This window comes from Chiloscyllium plagiosum, unplaced genomic scaffold, assembly GCF_037043375.1.
Source record: "Chiloscyllium plagiosum isolate Xiang-an unplaced genomic scaffold, Cpla_swu_hap1 HiC_scaffold_7, whole genome shotgun sequence".
NCBI classification, from domain to species: Eukaryota; Metazoa; Chordata; class Chondrichthyes; order Orectolobiformes; family Hemiscylliidae; genus Chiloscyllium; species Chiloscyllium plagiosum.
The window spans coordinates 120,212,017-120,233,381 of record NW_028270145.1 but is presented as its reverse complement, the minus strand read 5'-3'; the positions used below and the strand labels follow the sequence as shown (position 1 = coordinate 120,233,381).

The 21,365-nt window shown below is 46.4% G+C and overlaps 1 protein-coding gene across 1 annotated transcript in view; it reads left to right on the top strand.

The window, feature by feature from the left end:
- Window positions 1-1,184: 1,184 nt before the first annotated feature.
- LOC148149691 (acid-sensing ion channel 4-A-like) overlaps window positions 1,185-21,365 on the top strand; it is a 254,137-nt gene continuing 233,956 nt past the window's right edge. Inside the window, exon 1 of the mRNA XM_087989435.1 lies at window positions 1,185-2,066. Within this exon, the coding sequence (XP_087845561.1) occupies window positions 1,491-2,066 (576 nt within the window). The 5' untranslated portion in view covers window positions 1,185-1,490. The remainder of the gene's footprint in view (window positions 2,067-21,365) is intronic.

Below are 21,365 nucleotides of genomic sequence, written 5' to 3'. Positions count from 1 at the left end.
TCTGTGGTGGGTCTGTGATGTCTGTGGTGTCTGTTGTGGGTCTGTGGTGTCTGTGGTGGGTCTGTGGTGGGTCTGTGGTGGGTCTGTGTTGTGTCTGTGGTGGGTGTGGTGGGTGTAGTGGGTGTGGTGGGTCTGTGGTGGGTCTGTGGTGTCTGTGGTGTCTATGGTGTCTGTGGTGAGTGAGAATGTGGTCCCTGAAGGTACGATCAGGCCAGCCATGATTTCGGTGAATGATGGAGCAGGCTTGATGGGCTGAATGGCCTCCTCCTGCTCCCATCAGCAAAGGACGAGCTGCCCCAGTCCCTGAGGAGACTCAGTGATGGAGCGGCCGAGTCTGCGTCCGGATGGAATTGGAAGAGTGGATGACCAGTAGTGCTTTACCAGGTGTCTGAGAACAAAGCTCCTTGTTGAGAGAATATTTCACATGGTGACACCTTATTGATCACAGCAAGAAACCAATCATTTACAGAGAGGCCGACCACTGGGTAACATAGCCATGTCCAGTAGCTTTCAACTCAACAAGGGGTTAAGTTGGGAGACAGTAATTGCAATGCTCAGTACACACTAACACCAGCCAGGCTATTCCCTCCCAGCTGCTGAAGGATTTTCACCCGTGGCTGTTCTAGAGGGAGATGATGGGGCCTGGGGTGGAGGGGGGTTCCAGATGTGTATGGTGTCAGACCTGATCCAGATAGATGGAGTCAGGGATCAATAGGCTTTCATTTCTGTCCTTTGTCGGGGAGACTGAAGAATGGCGATGGAGTCGTGCTGATTGCTTCCCTCCTCAATGTCCATTATTGCTGCAATTAATCAATGGCCTGGGTAAGGACAGGCTGGGGTGAGAGCCAGAGACAGACAGAGACACTGGCACTGGGAGGGATCCCCGGCTAAAATGGAACAATTCTGACCCTGTATCCCACAAAACCCAGTCTGAGGGTCTGACTGGCAGAAAAACAACAGGCAATAAAAACTTCCAATCGATGTTCCTGTTCCCCTAGTGAAGAGCAGGAAACCCCCTGTCACTCAAACAAGTGGCTCAAAGTTGTTTCTCCTGAGTGAAAGGAGGCTGGTGATGATGATGGGTTCCCTCATGAATTATTAAGCAGCCCTGAGTTCTATTAGCACTTGTGTAAACGCTGCATTTTATAGCGGCTGTACAGAGGAGTGCGTTAGCTGACAGCTGTATTACTGCTGATAAGCAGGACACAGGACACACTGATCAAACAGCGAAGGGAGGCAGCAAGTCAGAACTGTGGACTGGGAGCTGGTCTCTGGCTCCCTCTCGCTCTCTCTCTCTCTCTTTCTCTTTCTCTCTCTCCCTTTCTCTCCATTTCTCTCTCTCTCCCTCGGTCTCTCCCTCTCTCTCTCTCGGTCTCTTCCTCCCTCTCTCTCTCTCTCTCTCTCTCTCAGCAAGTTCTGTCACACAGCCAGTGCACTGCACAGAGACTCTGGCATCTCTGCTGTATAAGGCATTTGCACACACAACCCAGATGCCGATTGAAATCGTTTGCAAAATTGCATTTTCGGAGGATGACGAGAAGCAGAAGGGAGCGGTGGAATGCGACAAGAGGAGTCTGATCGAAGAGGGCTGTCAGTCCTCTGCCACTGACCTTGTCACCTTTGCCGATACCTGCTCGCTGCATGGTATTAACCACATCTTTGTCCCGGGTGGCTGCGGGCTGAAGCAAAGTCTGTGGGCAGTTGCCTTCATCTCTTCGGTGATGCTCTTCCTCTACCAAGTGGTGAACTGTACCATGTACTACCTTAAACATCACCATGTCACTGCCCTGGATGAGGAATCTCACCATGAGATCCCTTTTCCCGCCATCACCATCTGCAACATGAACAGATTCCGGCACACTGCTCTCACAGACGCCGATATCTACCACCTGGCCAATATGACCGGATTGCCTCCCAAGAGCAAGGATGCCCACAAGGCAGTTACCCAGGGCTACCCCGTAGCTGACATGATGGATATCTTCAACAGGACCGGCCACCAGATCGAAGAGATGCTGAAAAACTGTAACTTCAGTGGCTCCTACTGCTCGGCCCACAACTTCTCTGTGGTAGGTCTCTCTTTACATTAACCCTTCCCAAAGAACCGTCTGCAACATCTCCTGGGGCAGCTTGGTCCACTAGAACCCAACGCGCTGGGATAGAATTGACCCTGTGTTTGATGAAGAGACTGCTGGCAGGGGAAGGGTTCACAAAAATATCTTTGTAGTTTTACAGCTGCTTGGTGTGTCAGTGGGCTAAAGGTTTCACACAACTGATCTGCCTGAATTTCATAGGAAAGAAAATTGTTTCAGATAAAGGCGAGTTGCAGGTGGGGGTGCAGGGAAACTATGCTCTGATCTTCACGCACAGGGAGGATTTAAACTCTCGGGCAGCTCATTGTCAGTCTGAATACACCAACATCGCAGAGAAATCTCACCTCAGCAAGTCACAGAATACAGGGACACCAAGTACCTGTTCACTAAGGGTTAAGGTTGAGGAAAGGGTTAAAGAGAAGATGATCCCCTGGACTGTCTGGGCATAGTTGCATCCTGAGAGGAGCTTGCGAAAGGAGGGAGGAGGTTCTTTCTCACATGAGTGAAGCCATCAAATCCCACTGACAGGACAATGACCCAGTGATGTCGGACACTGAGGGCCCTTTTACTCTTCAGTCCTCCCAGTGAGAATAATACACACTCGCCCGCTCAGTCACTGTGTCTTAGTTGTCTTGTAATAGCGCTTTCAAAACCAACGGATAGAAAAGTGCACCAAGAAAGCGAGCAGGGAAATGCACTGTATTCAGAACACATGTGATTCCATCAACCCCATAGATTCAACCATTGTGACGGACTGAATGAGGTTTATTCACTCTTGTGTGACTGTACCCACCTGACAGCCTGTCTCAAACTGATATAATCACTCTGACTGTAATAATCCATAATATTCATTTCATTTGACAGTAGCAATGTGATTACATTTCTCTGTATGACTGTATCAGCATGATGTATTTATTCTGTGACTGTATGAAGTTGGCAGAACCATTCTGTGATGGTATTAATCTGATAAATAACTGTTTGTAGCAATTGGACCTAATCACACCGTGATACAGTCATAGTCAGGTCTGTCACTCTGTAAGACAGCAGGAATGGGATTTATTCACCATGTGTCTGTATCAACCTGTTTTCTTCAGTCCAGGTGTGACAAGACCGTGTATTAACTCTGTCTGACTGTATCAAATAGATAACTTTAATTTGTGTGTGTCTGACATAATCACACCATGTGCCTGTATCAAACAGATATATTAATTCCAGTTGACTATTCATCTAATGTGCAGATGTGACTGTAATAATCTGTTTTATTCAGTTTGTCCAAATATGTCAATCTGACAGATTCACTCTCTGCTTTTGAATCAAGAACTCAAGACATAACAACACAAGTAGCCCATTTGGCCCTTCGAGTCTGCTTGCCCACTTGATATGATCGTTATGAATCTTGGGCTTTAACTCCATGTTCCCCCCTTTTTGCCCCGTCCCCTGATTCCCCGGCAGATGGAAGCTCTGTCTGTCTGAGTCTTAAATCTATAATCGTCGAAATAAAGCGATAATACTACTAGACCTACACCTTACACCCCGTCCCCATTCCTGTATCTGATTCCCTTTCAATAAAGGTCACCCTTCCATTCACTTTCCATACTGCCTGCATCCGAACGCTCTGTATGAATAGGCCTGTGTCTCTCTGAACATCAACATTTACAACTTTCACAACTTTAAAAACATTCCCTGATTTTTCTATTTTGATGAACCAAGTTAATGACTCCGCGCTCCACCCTTCCCCGGATTAGACACCCTCTGCTGTCCTCTTGGCCACTCACATTACCTGTCGATATCTCTTGTGTATTCTTCACAGCTTACCTTTCCACCTCACTTTGTACAGTCAGCAAACGTAAATACGTTATTCTGTCTGCATCCAACACTGACCCTCAGATTGTAAATACCTGGGGCTGCAACACTGACCCTCAGGCCCGTGCCCATGAACTTGAAAAATGTCTGTTTGTGCACAGGAAACAATCCCCTATTGGTTAATCTAATAACCCCAACTCTTTATCTTTTGTGTGACCCCTTCATGGATCTCATGGGGACCCAGATATACTACATTGACTGATTCTCCTTTATCTACTCTGTCATTTTGGAGCTCCCTGAGCTCAGTTGACCAGATACTGACTTACAGTACAGAGTAAAACCAACAGCCTGGGTTCAATTCTTGTACTGGCCACAAAGGACCCTTCTCAACCTCTCCCCCTCCCCTGAGTTGTGGTAACCCTCAGGTTAAATCCCCACCAGTTGACTCTCTCTCTAATGAGAGAGTAGCCCTATGGTGACTCTGCTAGTTACATCCTCAAAAACCTCCAATAAGTTTATAAACAAGAGTTTCCTCAGGAAACCAACGCAGATTTGTTCGAATCATATTGTTTTTTTTCTATGTATTGTTAAAACCTCTGCAGAGGCCAAAGGGTGACCTCATAGAGGTTTATAAAATCATGAGGGGCATGGATAGGATAAATAGACAAGGTCTTTTTCCCCTGGGGTGGGGGAGTCCAGAACTAGAGGACATAGGTTTAGGGTGAGAGGGGAAAGATGTAAAAGAGACCTAAGAGGCAACTTTTTCACACAGATGGTGGTACGTGTATGGAATGAGCTGCCAGAGGATGTGGTGGAGGCTGGTACAAATGCAAAATTTAAGAGGCATTTGGATGGGTGTATGAATAGGAAGGGTTTGGAGGGATATGGGCCGGGTGCTGGCAGGTGGGACTAGATTGGGTTGGGATATCTGGTCGGCATGGACGGGTTGGACCGAAGGGTCTGTCTCCATGCTGTACATCTCTGTGACTCTGTGACTGTAATAGAGTCCAGCTGTTTCCCAGTGATTGGTGTGAGAATAACTAGCTGCTCATTCCCAGTTTGGTTTCCTCCCTCCTTCCTTGAGAAGCTGTGTGCCATTTGCCGGTTTCTGTAGGATTTGGATATGGGAGGGGCCACCAATACTTAACATTCAAAAATAACTTTCAGGTAGTTTATTGAAGTTTATTAAGAAGCAGCTGTATATGAGACATCAGCTACGGTGACAGAAAAAATGTACCATCTGTGATCATTGATGAAGGTTGGCTGATAATGTGGCCCTCACTGGGGTATCAGACCCTGCTTTCGGAGTTGCCACATATGGTAAAAATGTTTAAATACATATCGACCTTGTCAATTCACAAAAGAAAAGCCGAAAGTGCTGGAAAAACTCAGCAGGTTTGGCAGCATCTGTGGAGAGAAAGCAGAGGTAATGTTTTGGGTCCAGTGACCCTTGCTTGGAACTGATTTGAGCTTGGAAAAGGTTGGTAAATATGTTAGAGAAGGGGTGGGGTGGGCGGGGGGGGGGTGGGGGGGTAAGGAGGAAATGATAGGTGGAGATGGAGCCCAGAGAGAGAGGGAATGGACAGAGAAAGGAGAGGCTAAAGGTCAGTCTGGGACATAGAACGGCTGCTAATCAAGACAATGTCTGACCATGAATTGGGCGTAATAGCAGACCATGTGATAACATTGTGAGCAGCGAATACAGTAGGCTAGATTGAGTGAAGTGCAGGTAAAGCACTACTTCACCTGAAAAGTATGTATGGGCCCTTGGAGATGGAGGAGGGAGGACATCGTCAGCGATTGCAGGGGTAGGTGCCGTGGGGCTGTGGGGTTGGGGGTGGAAACAGTCCCTGCAGAAGGACAAGGGAAGGGAGGGGAATGTGTCTCTGGTAGTTCTGCCATTTCCAGCTGGATGCCACACCCAGAAGCTACAAACTCCAGCCACTGCTGGAACTAGCAGCTGTGTAAACAGTGCTGACAATGATGATCAGGTTACTTACTTTGCAAAATGTCCAATTATGCTTAGTTTTAAGAAAAAGTCCTTTTCTCATTTTAATTCACATTTAAAAATGCAGAATAATAAAAAGACCCAGATATCCGCAGGCAAACAGGTGATTGGTGCAGGCTGTTTGTATTGGCAGCAATCTGCTCTCTCACTGACATTAAACAGAGGACCGTAGATGCTGGAAATTGAAGAAAAAGCAGAAAATGCTGAGCAAATCTCCCGACATTCCTGTTTGTGTCTCTAGCTGAACTGTTCAAGAAATACTCCCCTGGTGTTTCTCAATCTATCCTGTTCGATCTTACAGCTGCAGACAGCAGCTGTCCAAGATGCACCGGAGGTGCACTGCCGTGGGGGGGGGGGGGGGGTGTGCCAGTGGGGTGGGGGGGTACACTGCCAGTGGAGAGGATCTGCCTCTGGGGGGGCACTGCTCTCAAGCCTTATTCCTGGCAATGTCCACGTGGCAATCACCTGTTCGAATACTCCTCACCAATGAATCTCAAACACATTTCCGGGATGTCAGCATTGTCCCTCTCTCTGTCCGTTTCCCAGCTCAGGTCATTGACCGGTTCACTCTAAACATTTGGGTAAAGAGAGAATGGATGAGGTTCCAGACAGCTCCCTGGCATCAAGACCTTGTTGGGGGGTGGGGGGGGGGGGGGTAGGGGGGTGTAGAACAATCTTCATGACCTTTATCTCAAGCTTGTCTCACTCCTGGCTGTTTAGAATTGCAGAGAGAGAAATCAATACAAGAGCAGCATTTTATAGAGTTTAAAACTAGACAGAAAATACTCCCAGTTTATTAAGGGCTCTGGCTTCTTATGTTTCCAGCCTGATGAGGCATTCCAGAATATAAGGCATCTTGGAAACTTATGGCCAATGCGACCATTATCTCTTTCAGAATCCTAAGGAATTGGGCCACCCCCTCCCCAGGATTTGTCCAGTAACTTCTCTCTGATGGTATTAATTGCTGATTTCCCCACTGCTGTCTTCCACTGTGACAATAGACAATATTTATTCCATTATTCAACTGGTTTCTAATTCTCCATGATCATTTATCCTGTTCCGGATTCTAAGGGCCAACATTTAATTTAGCTCCTGTCTCCTTTTTGTACATGATTGTAGAAGCTCTTTCAGTCAGTTGCTATATTTCTGGCTAACTCTAATCCTCATCATTCAGACTTATTCAGGCAGTGTGACTGTATCTGGCTGCATTCTCACCACTGTACATGGTGTGACTCTATCAGGCTGATTCATCAATTCTTTGTCACTATGTTGCACTCACTCTATGTGAACATTTCGATGTGGTCACTGACTCTGCGATTACTCTGTGCATATAGAACATAGAACATAGACCATTACAGCGCAGTACAGGCCCTTCGGCCCTCAATGTTGTGCTGACCTGTGGATCCAATCTGAAGCCCATCGAACCTACACTATTCCATTTCCATCGATATGTTTATATCAACCTGATACTTTCACTCTGGGTGACGATACAGACATTGTTTCCTACCTATTGAAAGGTATGGGCATCGCTGACTGACCAGCATTTATTCCCCGTCCCTAGTTGCCCCTTGAGAAGGTGGGGGTGAGCTGCCTTATTGACCCACTGCAGTCCATGTGCCTGTGGGTTGACCCACAATGTCCCTGAGGGAGGGAGTGCTTTTTATCTTCTTCCATTTTTAAATAATGTGGCACTTTGGCAGATTTCCAATCCTCTGGGACTCTTCCAGAATCTAAAGATTCCTGGAATATTACTCCCAGTGCATCCATTATCTCTGCAACCGCTTCCTTTAATATCCTCAGCTACATCCCATCAGTTCGGGGAACCCTCCAGTTTTTACATTTGCTTTCTGAGCACTTCACCATGATGATAGTTATTGCATTTATTTCCTCTCCTGTTTTTGTCCCTTGAGTATTTAATAATTTTGGGATGTTTATAATGTCTTCTACTGTGAAGACCGATGTAAAGTATTTATGCAATTCTCTGCTATTTCCTGAATCCCCATTATTCTCATTCTCGAAGGATCCAAGAGAGTGGTGCTGGAAAAGCGCAGCAGGTCAGGAAACATCCGAGGAGCAGGAGAATCAACGTTTCAGGCAGAAGCCCTTTATCAGGAATGAGGGGGAGGCCTAAGGGGCTGAGAGATAAACAGCAGGGGGGAGGGGGTGGGGCTGGGAGAAAGGTGTGATAGGTAAATGGAGGTGGGGGTAAAGGTGATAGGTCAGAGGGGAGGGTGGAATGGATAGGTGGGAAGGAAGATGGCTGGGTGGGACAGGTCAGGAGGGCGGTGCCGTGTTGGAGGGTTGGATCTGGGATGAGGTGGGGAAGGGGAGATGAGGAAACCGGTCAAATCCACATTGATCCTGTGGGGTTGGAGGGTCCTGAGGCAGAAGATGAGGCGTTCTTCCTCCAGGCATCGGATGGCTTGGATTTGGCAATGGAGGAGGCCCAGGACTTGCATGTCATTGGCGGAGTGGGGGAGGGTGTTAAAGTGGTTGGCCACAGGGTGGTGGGGTTGATTGGTGCTTGTGTCCGAGAGATGTTCGCTGAAACATTCCTAGCCACCCGATGCCTGGAGGAAGAATACCTTACCTTTCGCCTCAGAACCCTCCAACCACACAGGATCAATGTGGACTTCACCAGTTTCCCCATTCCCCCTCCCCCCATCTTACCCCAGATCAACCCTCCAACTCTACACTGCCCTCATGATCTGTCCTACCTGTCCATCTTCCTTCCTACCGATCTGCTCCACCCTCCTCTCCGACCTATCACCATCACCGCCCCACCTTCATCTACCTATCACCTTCCCAGATAACTTCCCTCCAGCCCCACACCCCTTCTTATTATCTCTCAGCTCCCTTCCCCCCGGAACATTCCTGAAGAAGGGCTTAGGCCCAGTACGTTGATTCTCCTGCTCCTGACCTGCGCTTTTCCAGCACCACACCTTTTGGCTTTGACCTCCAGCATCTGCAGTCCTCACTCTCTCCTCGTCATTCTTGAAGGGGCCTATATTCATTTTGACCACTTTATAAATACATTTAAAGAAGTTTAAATGTCAGTTTAATGTCCCTTGTTATATATCACTTGCTACTTTAGCTTTATCATTTATGTTCTCCCTCTTTTAATTTTGCTTTGATCCGTTTTGGTTGGTTTTGTAAGCCTGGCTTGCTGCTAATCTTTCCAAGAGGATTCTTTCTCATTCCTATCAGGATCTTCTTCCCCTTTTCATTTCTCACTGCCACCCCCCCCCCCGCCCACCTCCCCCCACCCCCACACACCCCCCCCCCACCCCCCCTCCACCCCCACCCCCGCCGCCCCAAATGTCCAGCTGTTTTTGTGTTTGTTTTAGTGTCCATGTTGACAACATCTACTTCTCTGTCGTCATCCACCTTCTCGGTCGCCTCTTCAAACTCTCAGTCAAGTTTGTGCGAGGTGATTTCCCACACACAAAGCCGCGCTGACTACCCCGAATCAGTCCTTACCTTTCCAAATGCATGAAGGTCCTGTCTCTCAGCGTACCCATCAGGGAGGCTAACTCACCTCTTTGTCGTTCACTGGCTTTTCCTCACTGTCTTTCTTCAAAAAAGGAGCAACATTGCCCACCCTCTAGAATCCTGGCACCTTATCTGTGACTGTCGATGATTAGATTAGATTAGATTCCATACAGTGTGGAAACAGGCCCTTTGGCCCATCAAGTCTCCACCAACCCTCTGAAGAGTATCCCATCCAGACCAATTTGCCTCTGACTAACACTACGGGCAATTTAGCATGGCCAATTCACCCTAACCTGCACAACTTTGAACTGTGGGAGGAAACCGGAGCACCCGGAGGAAACCCACACAGACACGGGGAGAATGTGCAAACTCCACACAGACAGTCACTCAAGGCTGGAATCAAACCCGGGTCCCTGACGCTGTGGGGCAGCAGTGCTAACCACTGAGCCACCGTGCTGCAGAAGATACAAATATCTCTGCAAGGGGCTCCACAGTTTCTGCCCTTGCTTCCCACAATGTCCTGGGATCCAGTAGATCAAGTCGCAGGGATTTATCTACCTTAATGCCTTTAAGACTTTCAGCACCTCCCCTTATGTCATTAGGACACTCTTCAAGACATCATTATTGATTTTCCAAGTTCACTGGGTATTCATACCTTTCTCAATAGTAACTACTGATGAGAAATATTCATTTAGGATCTTGTCCATCTCTTGTTGCTCTGCACATCGATGACCTTGTTGATCTTTAAGGGGCCCTATTATCTCCCTAGTTACTCTTTTGCCCTTCATGTACTTGTAGAATCTCTTTGGATTCTCCTTTACCTTATCTGCCAAAGCTATCTCATGTCCCCTTTTAGCTGTCTTGATTTCTCTCTTCAGTGTACTCCAACACTCTCTACGCACCTCAAGGAATTCGCTTGATCCCAGCTGCTTGTACATGTCATATGACACCTTCCATTTTCTCATCCATTTTGGCTGGAGTAACAGGAAAAAGGGATTATTACTTGAAATGTTGCAGCATGCTGCTGTGCAGAGGGACGTGGGTGTCCTTGTGCATGATCACAGAGGTTGGTCTGCAGGTACAACAGGTAATTAGGAAGGCAAATGGAATTCTGTCCTTCATTGCTAAAGGGATTGAGTTTAAAAGCAGAGAGGTTATGTTGCAGCTGTATAGGGTACTGGTAAGGCCACACCCCCTAGAGTTCTGTGTGCAGTTTTGGTCGTCTTAGTTGAGAAATGATGTACGGGCCTTAGAGGGGATGCAAAGGAGGTTCATGGGTTGATTCTGGAGTTGAAAGGGTTGGCTTATGAGGAGAGACTGAGTAGACTGGGATTATATTCATTGGAATTCAGAAGAATGAGGCAGGATCTTATAGAAAAATATAAATTATGAAGGGAACAGATAAGATAGATGTGGAGATGATGTTTGCACTGGCAGGTGAAACTAGGACAAGAGGACATAGCCTTAAAATTAGGAGAGCAGATTTAGGACTGAATTGAGAAGGAACTTCTTCACCTAGAAGGTTGTGAATCTATGGAATTCCCTGCCCAGTGAAGTCGTTGATGCTACTTCACTAAATGTTTTTAGTGAAGATAGTTTTTTTTGAACAATGAAGGAATTAAGGGTTACGGTGACAGGGTGGATAAGTGGAGCCGAGGCCATGAAAAGATCAGCCATGATCTTATTGAATGGGAGAGCAGGCTTAAAGGGCCAGATGGCCTACTCCTGCTCCTAGTTCTAATGTTCTTTTTCAAGACCAGGGCCTCAATAACTCTAGTCATCCAGGATTCCCTACTCCTGCTAGCCTTACCCTTCACTCCAACAAGAACATGCTGGGCCTGAACCAGCATTAACTCACTTGAGATTAGATTAGATTAGATTACTTACAGTGTGAAAACAGGCCCTTCGGCCCAACAAGTCCACACCGACCCGCCGAAGCGTAACCCACCCATACCCCTACATTTACCCCTTCACCTAACACTATGGGCAATTTAGCATGGCCAATTCACCTAACCTGCACATTTTTGGACTGTGGGTGGAAACCGGAGCACCCGGAAGAAACCCACGCAGACACGGGGAGAATGTGCAAACTCCACTTTAGAAAGCCTCCCACTTACCAGATGCCCCTTTACCTGCAAACAGCCTCCCCCAATCAACTTTTGAAAGTTCCTGTCTAATGCCATCTAAATTGGCCTTGCCTCACCATTCTCACCAGACCATTCTTTTCCATAGCTATTTTAAAACTAATGGAATTATGGTCACTGCTCCCTCACTAACACTTCTGTCACTTGCCCTGCCCTATTTTCCAAGATGATGTTAAGTTATGTCCTTTCTCTTGTAGGGCCATTGACAAATAAATTAAGAAAGTTCTCTTGAACAGGTTTAACAAATCCCTCCCCACATCCAAGCCTTTAACACTATGGATCTCCCAAGCAATATTTGGAAAGTTAAAATTTCCCACTGTTATGGAATCCCCTACTGTTACTATTATGTGTAGGGGCAGCACAGTGGCTCAGTGGTTAGCACTGCTGCCTCACAGCGCCAGAAACCCGGGTTCAATTCCCGCCTCAGGCGACTGACTGTGTGGAGTTTGCACATTCTCCCCGTGTTTGCGTGGGTTTCCTCCGGGTGCTCCGGTTTCCTCCCACAGTCCAAAGATGTGCAGGCCAGGTGAATTGGCCATGCTACATTCAAGAGTGTGCAGGTTAGGTGCATTAGTCAGGGGTAAATGTAGAGTAATAGGGTAGGGGAATGGGTCTGGGTGGGTTAGTCTTCAGAAGGTCAGTGCCGACTTGTTGGGCCGAAGGGCCTGTTTCCACACTGTAGGGATTCTATGACAGTTACAACCTTATTCGTGCAGTTAATAAGAGAACTCACAGGCCACTATCCAGGAGGCTATGCAGAGTTCATGCCCCAGTAATATTTACTCCCCAATCTCCCACTGACCATGGGGAACCTGTAACACAATGTTGTCAAAGTGATCATTCCCTTATTATTTCATAGTTCTACCGATGTAGGGTCACTGGATCATCCAACAGAATTGTTCTCGCTAAGTACTGCTGTGGTGCTTTCCCTCATCAGAAACGTAACCTGTTCTCTCCTCTCTTGCTTCCCCTTCTATTCTTCCTGTAGCATTTGTACTCTGAATCATTGAGCTACCAGTCCCATCCCTAACTCAGCCATGCTTCTGCAATTACTATAATATCCCTGTCCCATGTACCCATCCATATCCTGAATTCATCTGCCTTACATATTAGGAGCTTTAGATAATTGGCTGAAGGCTGTGAATTGGTTTAACTGTTTGTGACATGTTTAGAGACTGTCTAGTATGTGGGATTAATGATGGGAACATGAACAAACACCTGCCAGCTAAAGTCCAAGTGGAGTCCAAGCGGACAGTGCAACTGCTTTCTCATTGGGAACTGCAGCAAGGGGAGGGTACGAGAGACAGGGCATTCCAATGGAAATGGCCACCCTTGCCAGTCTGACTGAGCTTGGGGAACACCACTTGCACAGCCTCACTCAGGACATCTCCTGAACAGAGGGACTCGAGGTCAGCTCACCGCAAAACCCGAAAACAAAGCCAAACTTTGGCCAAATGGTGAAAAGTTACTTTGGGATCCTGCCCGGTAAGTGGTTGTAGTTGCTGCGGGAATGCAGACCTGGGACAGCAACAGAATCCTACTAGACTTAAATGGAGTAGGAGGTCTTATGAGCTGGTATCCAGGAGAGTGCACACCCTGGAAATCCCACCTACAGCTGGTTTGGAACAGTTACATCGCTGAGCAACATTCAAATCACAGCCAATCAAAGTAAACGTCTGGTTAAATGGTCACCCACTTCTAATGGAGGTTTATACTGGGGCGGGTGTATCGGTGATTGTGGAACCAATCTTTAACTCTTACCCTTAAGTTTGTGTCAGACCTCAGCTCGACTGAGAACCTGTCCCGGGGAACTGCTACAGGTTAACGGAATAACTTCAGTTCCGGTCTGTTATGAGCAGCAGCTGGCTCAGTTCCCAGTGATTGTAGTAAAAGGTTCAGGCCCAGTCTTTATTGGTTGTGAAAGATTCACCTTCCTCAATTAGAAAATGGCATCCAGGATTTTGGCTAATGCAGAGTGTACACCCAGAGAGTAAAGGAAGCATTGGGCAGTCAGGTTTGGAAGTAGGAAGTTCCACCAAAACCGTTGTGGATGGACATTTATGATAATATTAGACTACAAGCCCCCATTTGGTCTGGTTAAAGAGGACAAGGCAGTACTGCCAATAGATTACATTCCCTACAGTGTGGAAACAGGCCCTTCGGCCCAACCAGCCCCTCCGAAGAGTAACCCACCCAGACCCATTTCCCTCTGACTAATGCACCTAACGCTATGGGCAATTTAGCATGGCCAATTCACCTGATCTGCATTTCTTTGGATTGTGGGAGGAAACCCACGCAGACACGGGGAGAATGTGCAAACACCACACAGACAGTCACCCGAGGCTGGAATTGAACCTGGGTCCCTGGCGCTGTGTCCCACTGAGCCACCAAACCACCCCAGACTAGAAGCTGAAATCAGCAGTGGGCTGTAATATTAATAGCATATAATGATAAGTGAGAACACAATCCAGGAGGCTGCGTAGTGAATGTGGATGCCGTGAACTGCCTCCTCTGGGCGATATCCGGTCAGTGGTGCCACCTCTGGGAATTGTTAAATTTGTTGGACACGCTCCCAGTCACAGCTGACAATTTGTAACTGAAAGGTGATCGGTGATGGGATGCTGGCCTCTGAAGAGTCATTTCAGTATTAGCCCGAAATATTTACCTTAGGTGACTGTATTAGCCTGAAATATTTACCTGGTATTAGTTTGCTATGTTCACTCTGTAGGACTGTATTAGTCTGTTACATTCACTCTGTGTGGTTGTACCAGTCTGATACTTCACTGTCTACGGAATAATCTGTCTGATTTATTCCCTCAAAATTCATTCTGTGAGGATTAATCAGATGTATTCCTGCTGTGTTACTGTATCCGCCCATTATATTCACTCTATATAACTCTGTGAATCTGAAATAATCACTTTAAGTGATTGAACCAACTTGGCACAAACAGTATGTTTGTGACGTCTTACCCTTTTTATATTCACAGAATTGTCCTGGATGGCAACTGAACTCACCTCATGCTGTTTAAATTTAGGATTGTTTTATCCCTTAATTTCATGCCAGAGTTTAACTCCTCAATGTTCATATCCAGGAGATACCAATTTAACAGATAAATCCCCTGCCAATGCTTTAGGAACGTAATTACAGTTACTCTGATGTTCAGACCAGAAAGTTTCTTCTTGGTTCATGGAGTTTTCTAATTTATTTTCACATTTTGTTCTCCATTTAGTTGAAGATTTGTCTCATTCCTTTCTATTAAAGACAACAGCTTCATTTTGAAATGTTAACACATTTTGAAGAACACTTGCACTAGTTCACAGTCTGTCTGAAATCTAACAGTGACCATGAACGCATTGTCAATTGTTGGAAAAACCTATCTGTTTCACTAGTGTCCCTTAGGGAAGGAAACAGCCATCGTTACCTGGTCGGGCCTACATGTGACTCCAGACCCACAGTAATGCAGTTGTCACTTACCTGCTGTCTGGGTAATCAGGGGTGGGCAATAAATGCTGGACCTGGCCAGCGATGGCCACAGCCTGTGAATGATTAAAAATAATGAACAATGATTGTAGCTGCTCTATTCTCCAACACTCCCTTCCATTGGGTCATTCTTGAGTACCTCGCTGTCTGTTTTGTCACTCCTTGTTCACATTTTACCTGTAGCTTTAATGCAGCTGGATTTAATACATTTCCAAAGGCCATTAACTGGTTTCTTTTGGTCTTCTCCAAATGAATACGCAGAGTTCCTGGCTGTTTGGGAATAATGGTTTTCCCAGGATAGGTTCTGGAAGTTGTGGATTATTTTAAATTATTCAGTTTTTCCTGATCACCTTCAGTTTCTGCAATCTCAGGGTTTACTCTGGAACTGCTGGAGAATGTCAAACCTTTCATCGTGCACCATGTCATTTCAGGATTAAGCATTTACTGCCAATCAGCACAATCTGAGCTAACCCCATCATTACAGCACTGGCAATTAAACCCATCAATACCTGTAATAACCCATTAAATAAATTTTTATTTACGGAGGGAAATTGCTGTCAGCTGATGAAATCAGTGACTGTTTTGTTCCTGTTCCTCTGAAAATACCAATCAGATTCTCTGGCTCATTCACAAAACAGATCAGTCTGAATCTGAAAATGCCCTGTGCACCTTGGTGGTGATTTCTGGGGAATCTTGGGTTTGTCAAAGCAAAATAATTGGAAGATACTGTGGACCCTGGAAATCTGAAATAAACTCATAGAACACTGAAGAAACTCAGCAGGTCTGTGCAGAGAGAAGCAGAGTTAACTTTTCTGGTCAGGTCTAACCCTTCTTCAGTGCCTCAGATTTGAGTCATATTTCAGTCAGTCAGGGCACCGTGAGACAGTGTACAGAATTATTGAAAGGAGAGATGACAACGTGTTGGGGGCAGATTCCAGGCTAGTCCCTGGAAAAGGGGGAATGGATTGTCTTATTGGGAAAGGTTGGACAGTATGCTCTTGTATCCACTGGAGTTTAGAAGAGGAAGGGGTGACTTGATTGGAACAAAACCCTGACCAGCCTCGACAGGGAGGACGTGGAGAGAATGGCACCTCTTGTGGGAGAGTCCAGCACAAGGGGTCGCTGTTTCATAACCAGGAGTCACCCGTTTCAATCAGAGATGTGGGGAAAATGTCTCTCACTGAGGGTTGTAAGTCTTTGGAATTGTAAGCAGAATTGTTGAATTTTTGGTATGAGAGCACGTGGGAACGGAGATCTGTATTTACAATCGGGTCAGCCATAACCTCTTGGAATGATGGAGCAGCATGATGGGTTGAATGGCCTGCTCCTGTTCCTTGTTCAGATATTTGTACATCCCTTAGCCACTGGAATCGTGTTTGGAGGCTGAGGACTGTACAAATGAGACAGGTTCACTTTTAAATTTCCAGCATTCAGCCTCTACATATTCTTACGTATAACCAGAAGAATGTCTGTTTGGAATGAATCTAAATCCTTGGGCTGTGTCTCTAAGGAATTTGGAGAGGGTCTGTTTAATCTATTTGCCCCACGAGAATCAGATTGCTGGCTCTCTGCTTCTCTGTGAGTTTGTAAACAGCAGGTTTTGATGAACGTGTTTGGGGCAGAGCCTGGAGCCCTCTGGCCTTGCTGCAGTCTCCCTTATCACTGACACTTTATGGTGCTCTGAGCAGTACCTACTTCCCAAAGGAAGGGGGTGTTAACATGCTTCAGTTAGCTGATACTAACTCCAAGCTGCAGAGGGGAGCGGGTTCACTCTCGTCACAGGATTGTTGGAGATAAGTATTTCTCCAACCGTGTTCCTCTGGACACTCTCTGCTGCAAAATCAAACTATTTTCTTGAGGCCACTGCAGTTTTGTGACAATTTTTTTCAAATGACAAAAAAGAATATTTCAACCCCCACCCCCCGCCCACTGCATTCAGAGAAAAAGTCAAATCCAAACTATTCCTCTGTCTAGTTCAAATCTCCTCATTCCACTTTCTCTTTTTAACTTTTTGTTTTTCTAGTTCAAGTTGCTTTTTTTTAAAAACATAAGAACATTGGAACAAGAAGCGAAATTGGCCATTTGCCCCTCAGCTGTCCTCTGCCATTCAATATGAGTGTAGGCCTCACATCCATTTTCCTGCCTCATTCCCTGATCTTCACTTACAGTCACAGAGTCATAGATATGTACAGCACGGAAACAGACCCTTCGGTCCAACCCGTCCATGCCGACCAGATATCCCAACCCAATCTAGTCCCACCTGCCAGCACCCAGTCCATATCCCTCCAAACCATTCCAATACATATACCCCAAGTGTGGAATCAAGGATTATGGAGATAAGGCAGGAATAGGATACTGATTAGGAATGATCAGCCATGATCATATTGAATGGCGGTGCAGGCTCGAAGGGCTGAATGGCCTACTCCTGCACCTATTGTCTATTGTCTATTGTCTAAATATTGTAATTACTTTCACCACATCCTCTGGCAGCTCATCCATACACGTACCACCCTCTGTATGAAAAGGTTGCCCCTTAAGTCTCTTTTAAATCTTTCTCCTCGCATCCTAAATCTCTAGTTATGGATTCTCTGATTCCAGGGAAAAGACTTTGTCTATTTACCCTATCCATGCCCCTCATAATTTTGTAAACCTCTATAAGGTCACCCCTCAGCCTCCGACACTCCAGGGAAAACAGCCCCAGCCTGTTCAGCCTCTCCCTGTAGCTCAAATCCTCCAACCCTGGCAACATCCTTGTAAATCTTTTCTGAACCCTTTCAAGTTTCACAACATTTTTCCGACAGTAAGGAGACCAGAAATGCACGCAATATTCCAAAGGTGGCCTGTACAGCCACAACATGACCTCCCAACTCTCATACTCAATACTCTGACTAATAAAGAAAAGCATACCAATCACCGCCTTCACTATCTGAGAGAACTCTCTCTGTCCCAATCTTAAGAGAGTGGCCTCTGCCCTCTGGGGCTGAGATATTGCAACCATTTAAACAAAGAGATTTACCACCATCTCAGTCTGAAAATGATCACTCCCTTATCCCGAGGCTGTGCCCCACCCCTGACCCCATGTTGAATTCCTTGGCCTGGGGGAGATAAACCCTCAGTGTGCATCCATTATAATCTTGTGTTTCACAATCAGATCAATTCCCATCCCTCCAAACCCCAGAGAATATTGACCCAGTTTACTGAGTTTGTCCCCATAGGTTAGTCTTCTAGAGAGCTGATAACCTGGTAAAATTGATCGGGGGAGCCAGTGGATGGGGTTTATTTGGACTTTCAGAAAAATCTTGATAAGTGTCCCAGATAAGAGATTAATCTATGAAATGAAACCACATAGGACTGGGGCTAATGTATTGAGGTAGATAGAGAACTGGTTGGCAGACAGGAAACAAAGAGGAGGAATAAATGAGTCTGTTTCTGAGTGGCTGGCACTGACTAGTGCAATACCAGGGATCAGTGATAGGACCCCAGCTGCTCCCAATATACATTAATGATTCAGATGAGGGAACTGAATGTAATACCTCCAAAGTTTCAGCCAACACAAAGCTGGGTGGGAGGGTGAGCTGAGAGGAAGGTGCAGAGATGCTCCAGTGGGATTGGGACAGGCTGAGGGAGTGGGCAAATACACAGCAGGTGCAGGATAATGGGGATAAATGTGAGGTTACTCACTTTGGAAGCAATAACAGGAAGGTGGATGATGATCTGAATGGAGATAGATTGGGAACGGGGAAGGTGCAGTGTGATCTGTCTCTGTACACCAGTCACTGATGGTGAGCATTGCAGGTGCAGCAGAAATGGGACATTGGCTTCATAGTGAGAGGGTTCGAGTACAGGAGCGGGGATATCTTGCTGCATCAAGACAGGGCCTTGGAGAGACCACACCTGGAATATTGTGTACAGTTTGGGTCTCCTTACCTGGGGAGGGATGTTCTTGCTGGAGAGGGAGTGCAGTGAAGGTTTCCCAGACTGATCCCTGGGATGGTAACACTGATGTATAAGACAATAGACAATAGGTGCAGGAGTAGGCCATTCTGCCCTTCGAGCCTGCACCACCATTCAATATGATCATGGCTGATCATTCCTAATCAGTATCCTGTTCCTGCCTTATCTCCATAACCCTTGATTCCACTATCCTTGAGAGCTCTATCCAACTCTTTCTTAAATGAATCCAGAGACTGGGCCTCCACTGCCCTCTGGGACAGAGCATTCCACACAGCCACCACTCTCTGGGTGAAGAAGTTTCTCCTCATCTCTGTCCTAAATGGTCTACCCCGTATTTTTAAGCTGTGTCCTCTGGTTCAGCACTCACCCATCAGCGGAAACATGTTTCCTGCCTCCAGAGTGTCCAATCCTTTAATAATCTTATACGTCTCAATCAGATCCCCTCTCAGTCTTCTAAACACAAGGGTATACAAGCCCAGTCGCTTCAGTCTTTCAACATATGATAGTCCCACCATTCCGGGAATTGACCTCATGAACCTACACTGCACTCCCTCAATAGCCAGAATGTCTCTCCTCAAATTTGGAGACCAGAACTGCACACAGTACTCCAGGTGTGGTCTCACCAGGGCCCTGTACAGCTGCAGAAGCACCTCTTTGCTTCTATACTCAATTCCTCTTGTTATGAAGGCCAGCATGCTATTAGCCTTCTTCACTACCTGCTGTACCTGCATGCTTACCTTCATTGACTGGTGTACAAGAACACCCAGATCTCTCTGTACTGCCCCTTTACCTAAATTGATTCCATTGAGGTAGTAGTCTGCCTTCCTGTTCTTGCCACCAAAGTGGATAACCACAATAAGAAGAGATTGAGTCAGTTAGGATTGTATTCACTGGAGTTTATAGGAATGAGGGGAATCTCATAGAAACCAATCAAATTCTCACAGGACTAGGCTGGTTAAACGCAGGAAGGATCTTCCCAACGCCTGGGAGCCAGAACCAGGGGGTCACAGTCTAAGGATAAAGGGCGGGTCATTTCGGACTAAGATGAGGAGAAATGTCTTCACCCAGAAGTGAGGAGCCTGGGGCATTCTCTGCCACAGAAAATGGTTGAGGCCAAAAGATTAAATGTTTTCAGGAAGGGGTTCGACACAGTTCCCAGGGCTACAGGGATCAAACAGTATGGGGAGAAAATGGGGACAGAGGACTGAGTTGGATGATCAGCCATGATTTTTTAATGGCACTGCAGATGTGAAGGGCAGAATGGCCTATTGTTGCTCCTATTCCCTGTGTTTCTCATCCATGGAACTCATTTAGTGAACCTTCAATATGATGCTTCAATAAAATTCTCTTTCCTCTACAATGTGAGACCACAACGGTGTGGAATATTCTGGATGTGATCTGTCCAACTGTAACAAGACTTCACATTTCCTATCCTCCACCCCCTTGTAGTAAAGGCTAAGGTCATCACTTACCTTCCTAATCATTTGCTGTAGGACTTCTCAAATGGTTCTGTCCCTGTCGGAGTACACCAGAGGTTTCTGAATATAGTGTGTATAAATTGGACACCTTTTTCAAAATATTCTGCTTTTTCACACAAGCAACAAGGCAGGCCGAGCTAATGACATCCACATCCTGGGGTCAATGAACTCTCTCTGACACTGAGTTGCCCAATCATTTGTTGCATCTCTGCCTCTCTGCAGTGTCTCTGTGCCCTCTCCACAGCTTACATTCCCACCCAGTGTCATATCATCAACAAAATTACTTACACTCCTCTCTGTCTATTCATCTAAGCCATGAACATAAATGGAAAGGACTGAGGTGGCAGCTCTGACCCTTTAACACTCTGTTATTCACTGCTTGCCAAATTGAAAGTGTTCTGTCTGCCCCCTCAGCCTGCTCCCTGTCCATTTATCAGTTAAAGAGAGTATCACTGCGTTGGTGAAAACTTTGCATTGGTGAAGATATAGAACATAGACCATAGAACATTACAGTGCAGTACAGGCCCTTCGGCCCTCGATGTTGCGCCACCCTGTCATACTAATGGGTGGCACGGTGGTTAGTACTGCTGCCTTACAGCGCCAGAGACCCGGGTTCAATTCCCGCCTCAGGCGACTGACTGTGTGGAGTTCTCCCCGTGTCTGCGTGGGTTTCCTCCGGGTGCTCCGGTTTCCTCCCACAGTCCAAAGATGTGCAGGTCAGGTGAATTGGCCATACTAAATTGCCCGTAGTGTTAGGTAAGGGGTAAATGTAGGGGTATGGGTGGGTTACGCTTCGGCGGGTCGGTGTGGACTTGTTGGGCCGAAGGGCCTGTTTCCACACTGTAAGTAATCTAATCTAATCTAATCTAATCTAATCTAACCTACACTATTCCATGTACGTCCATATGCCTGTCC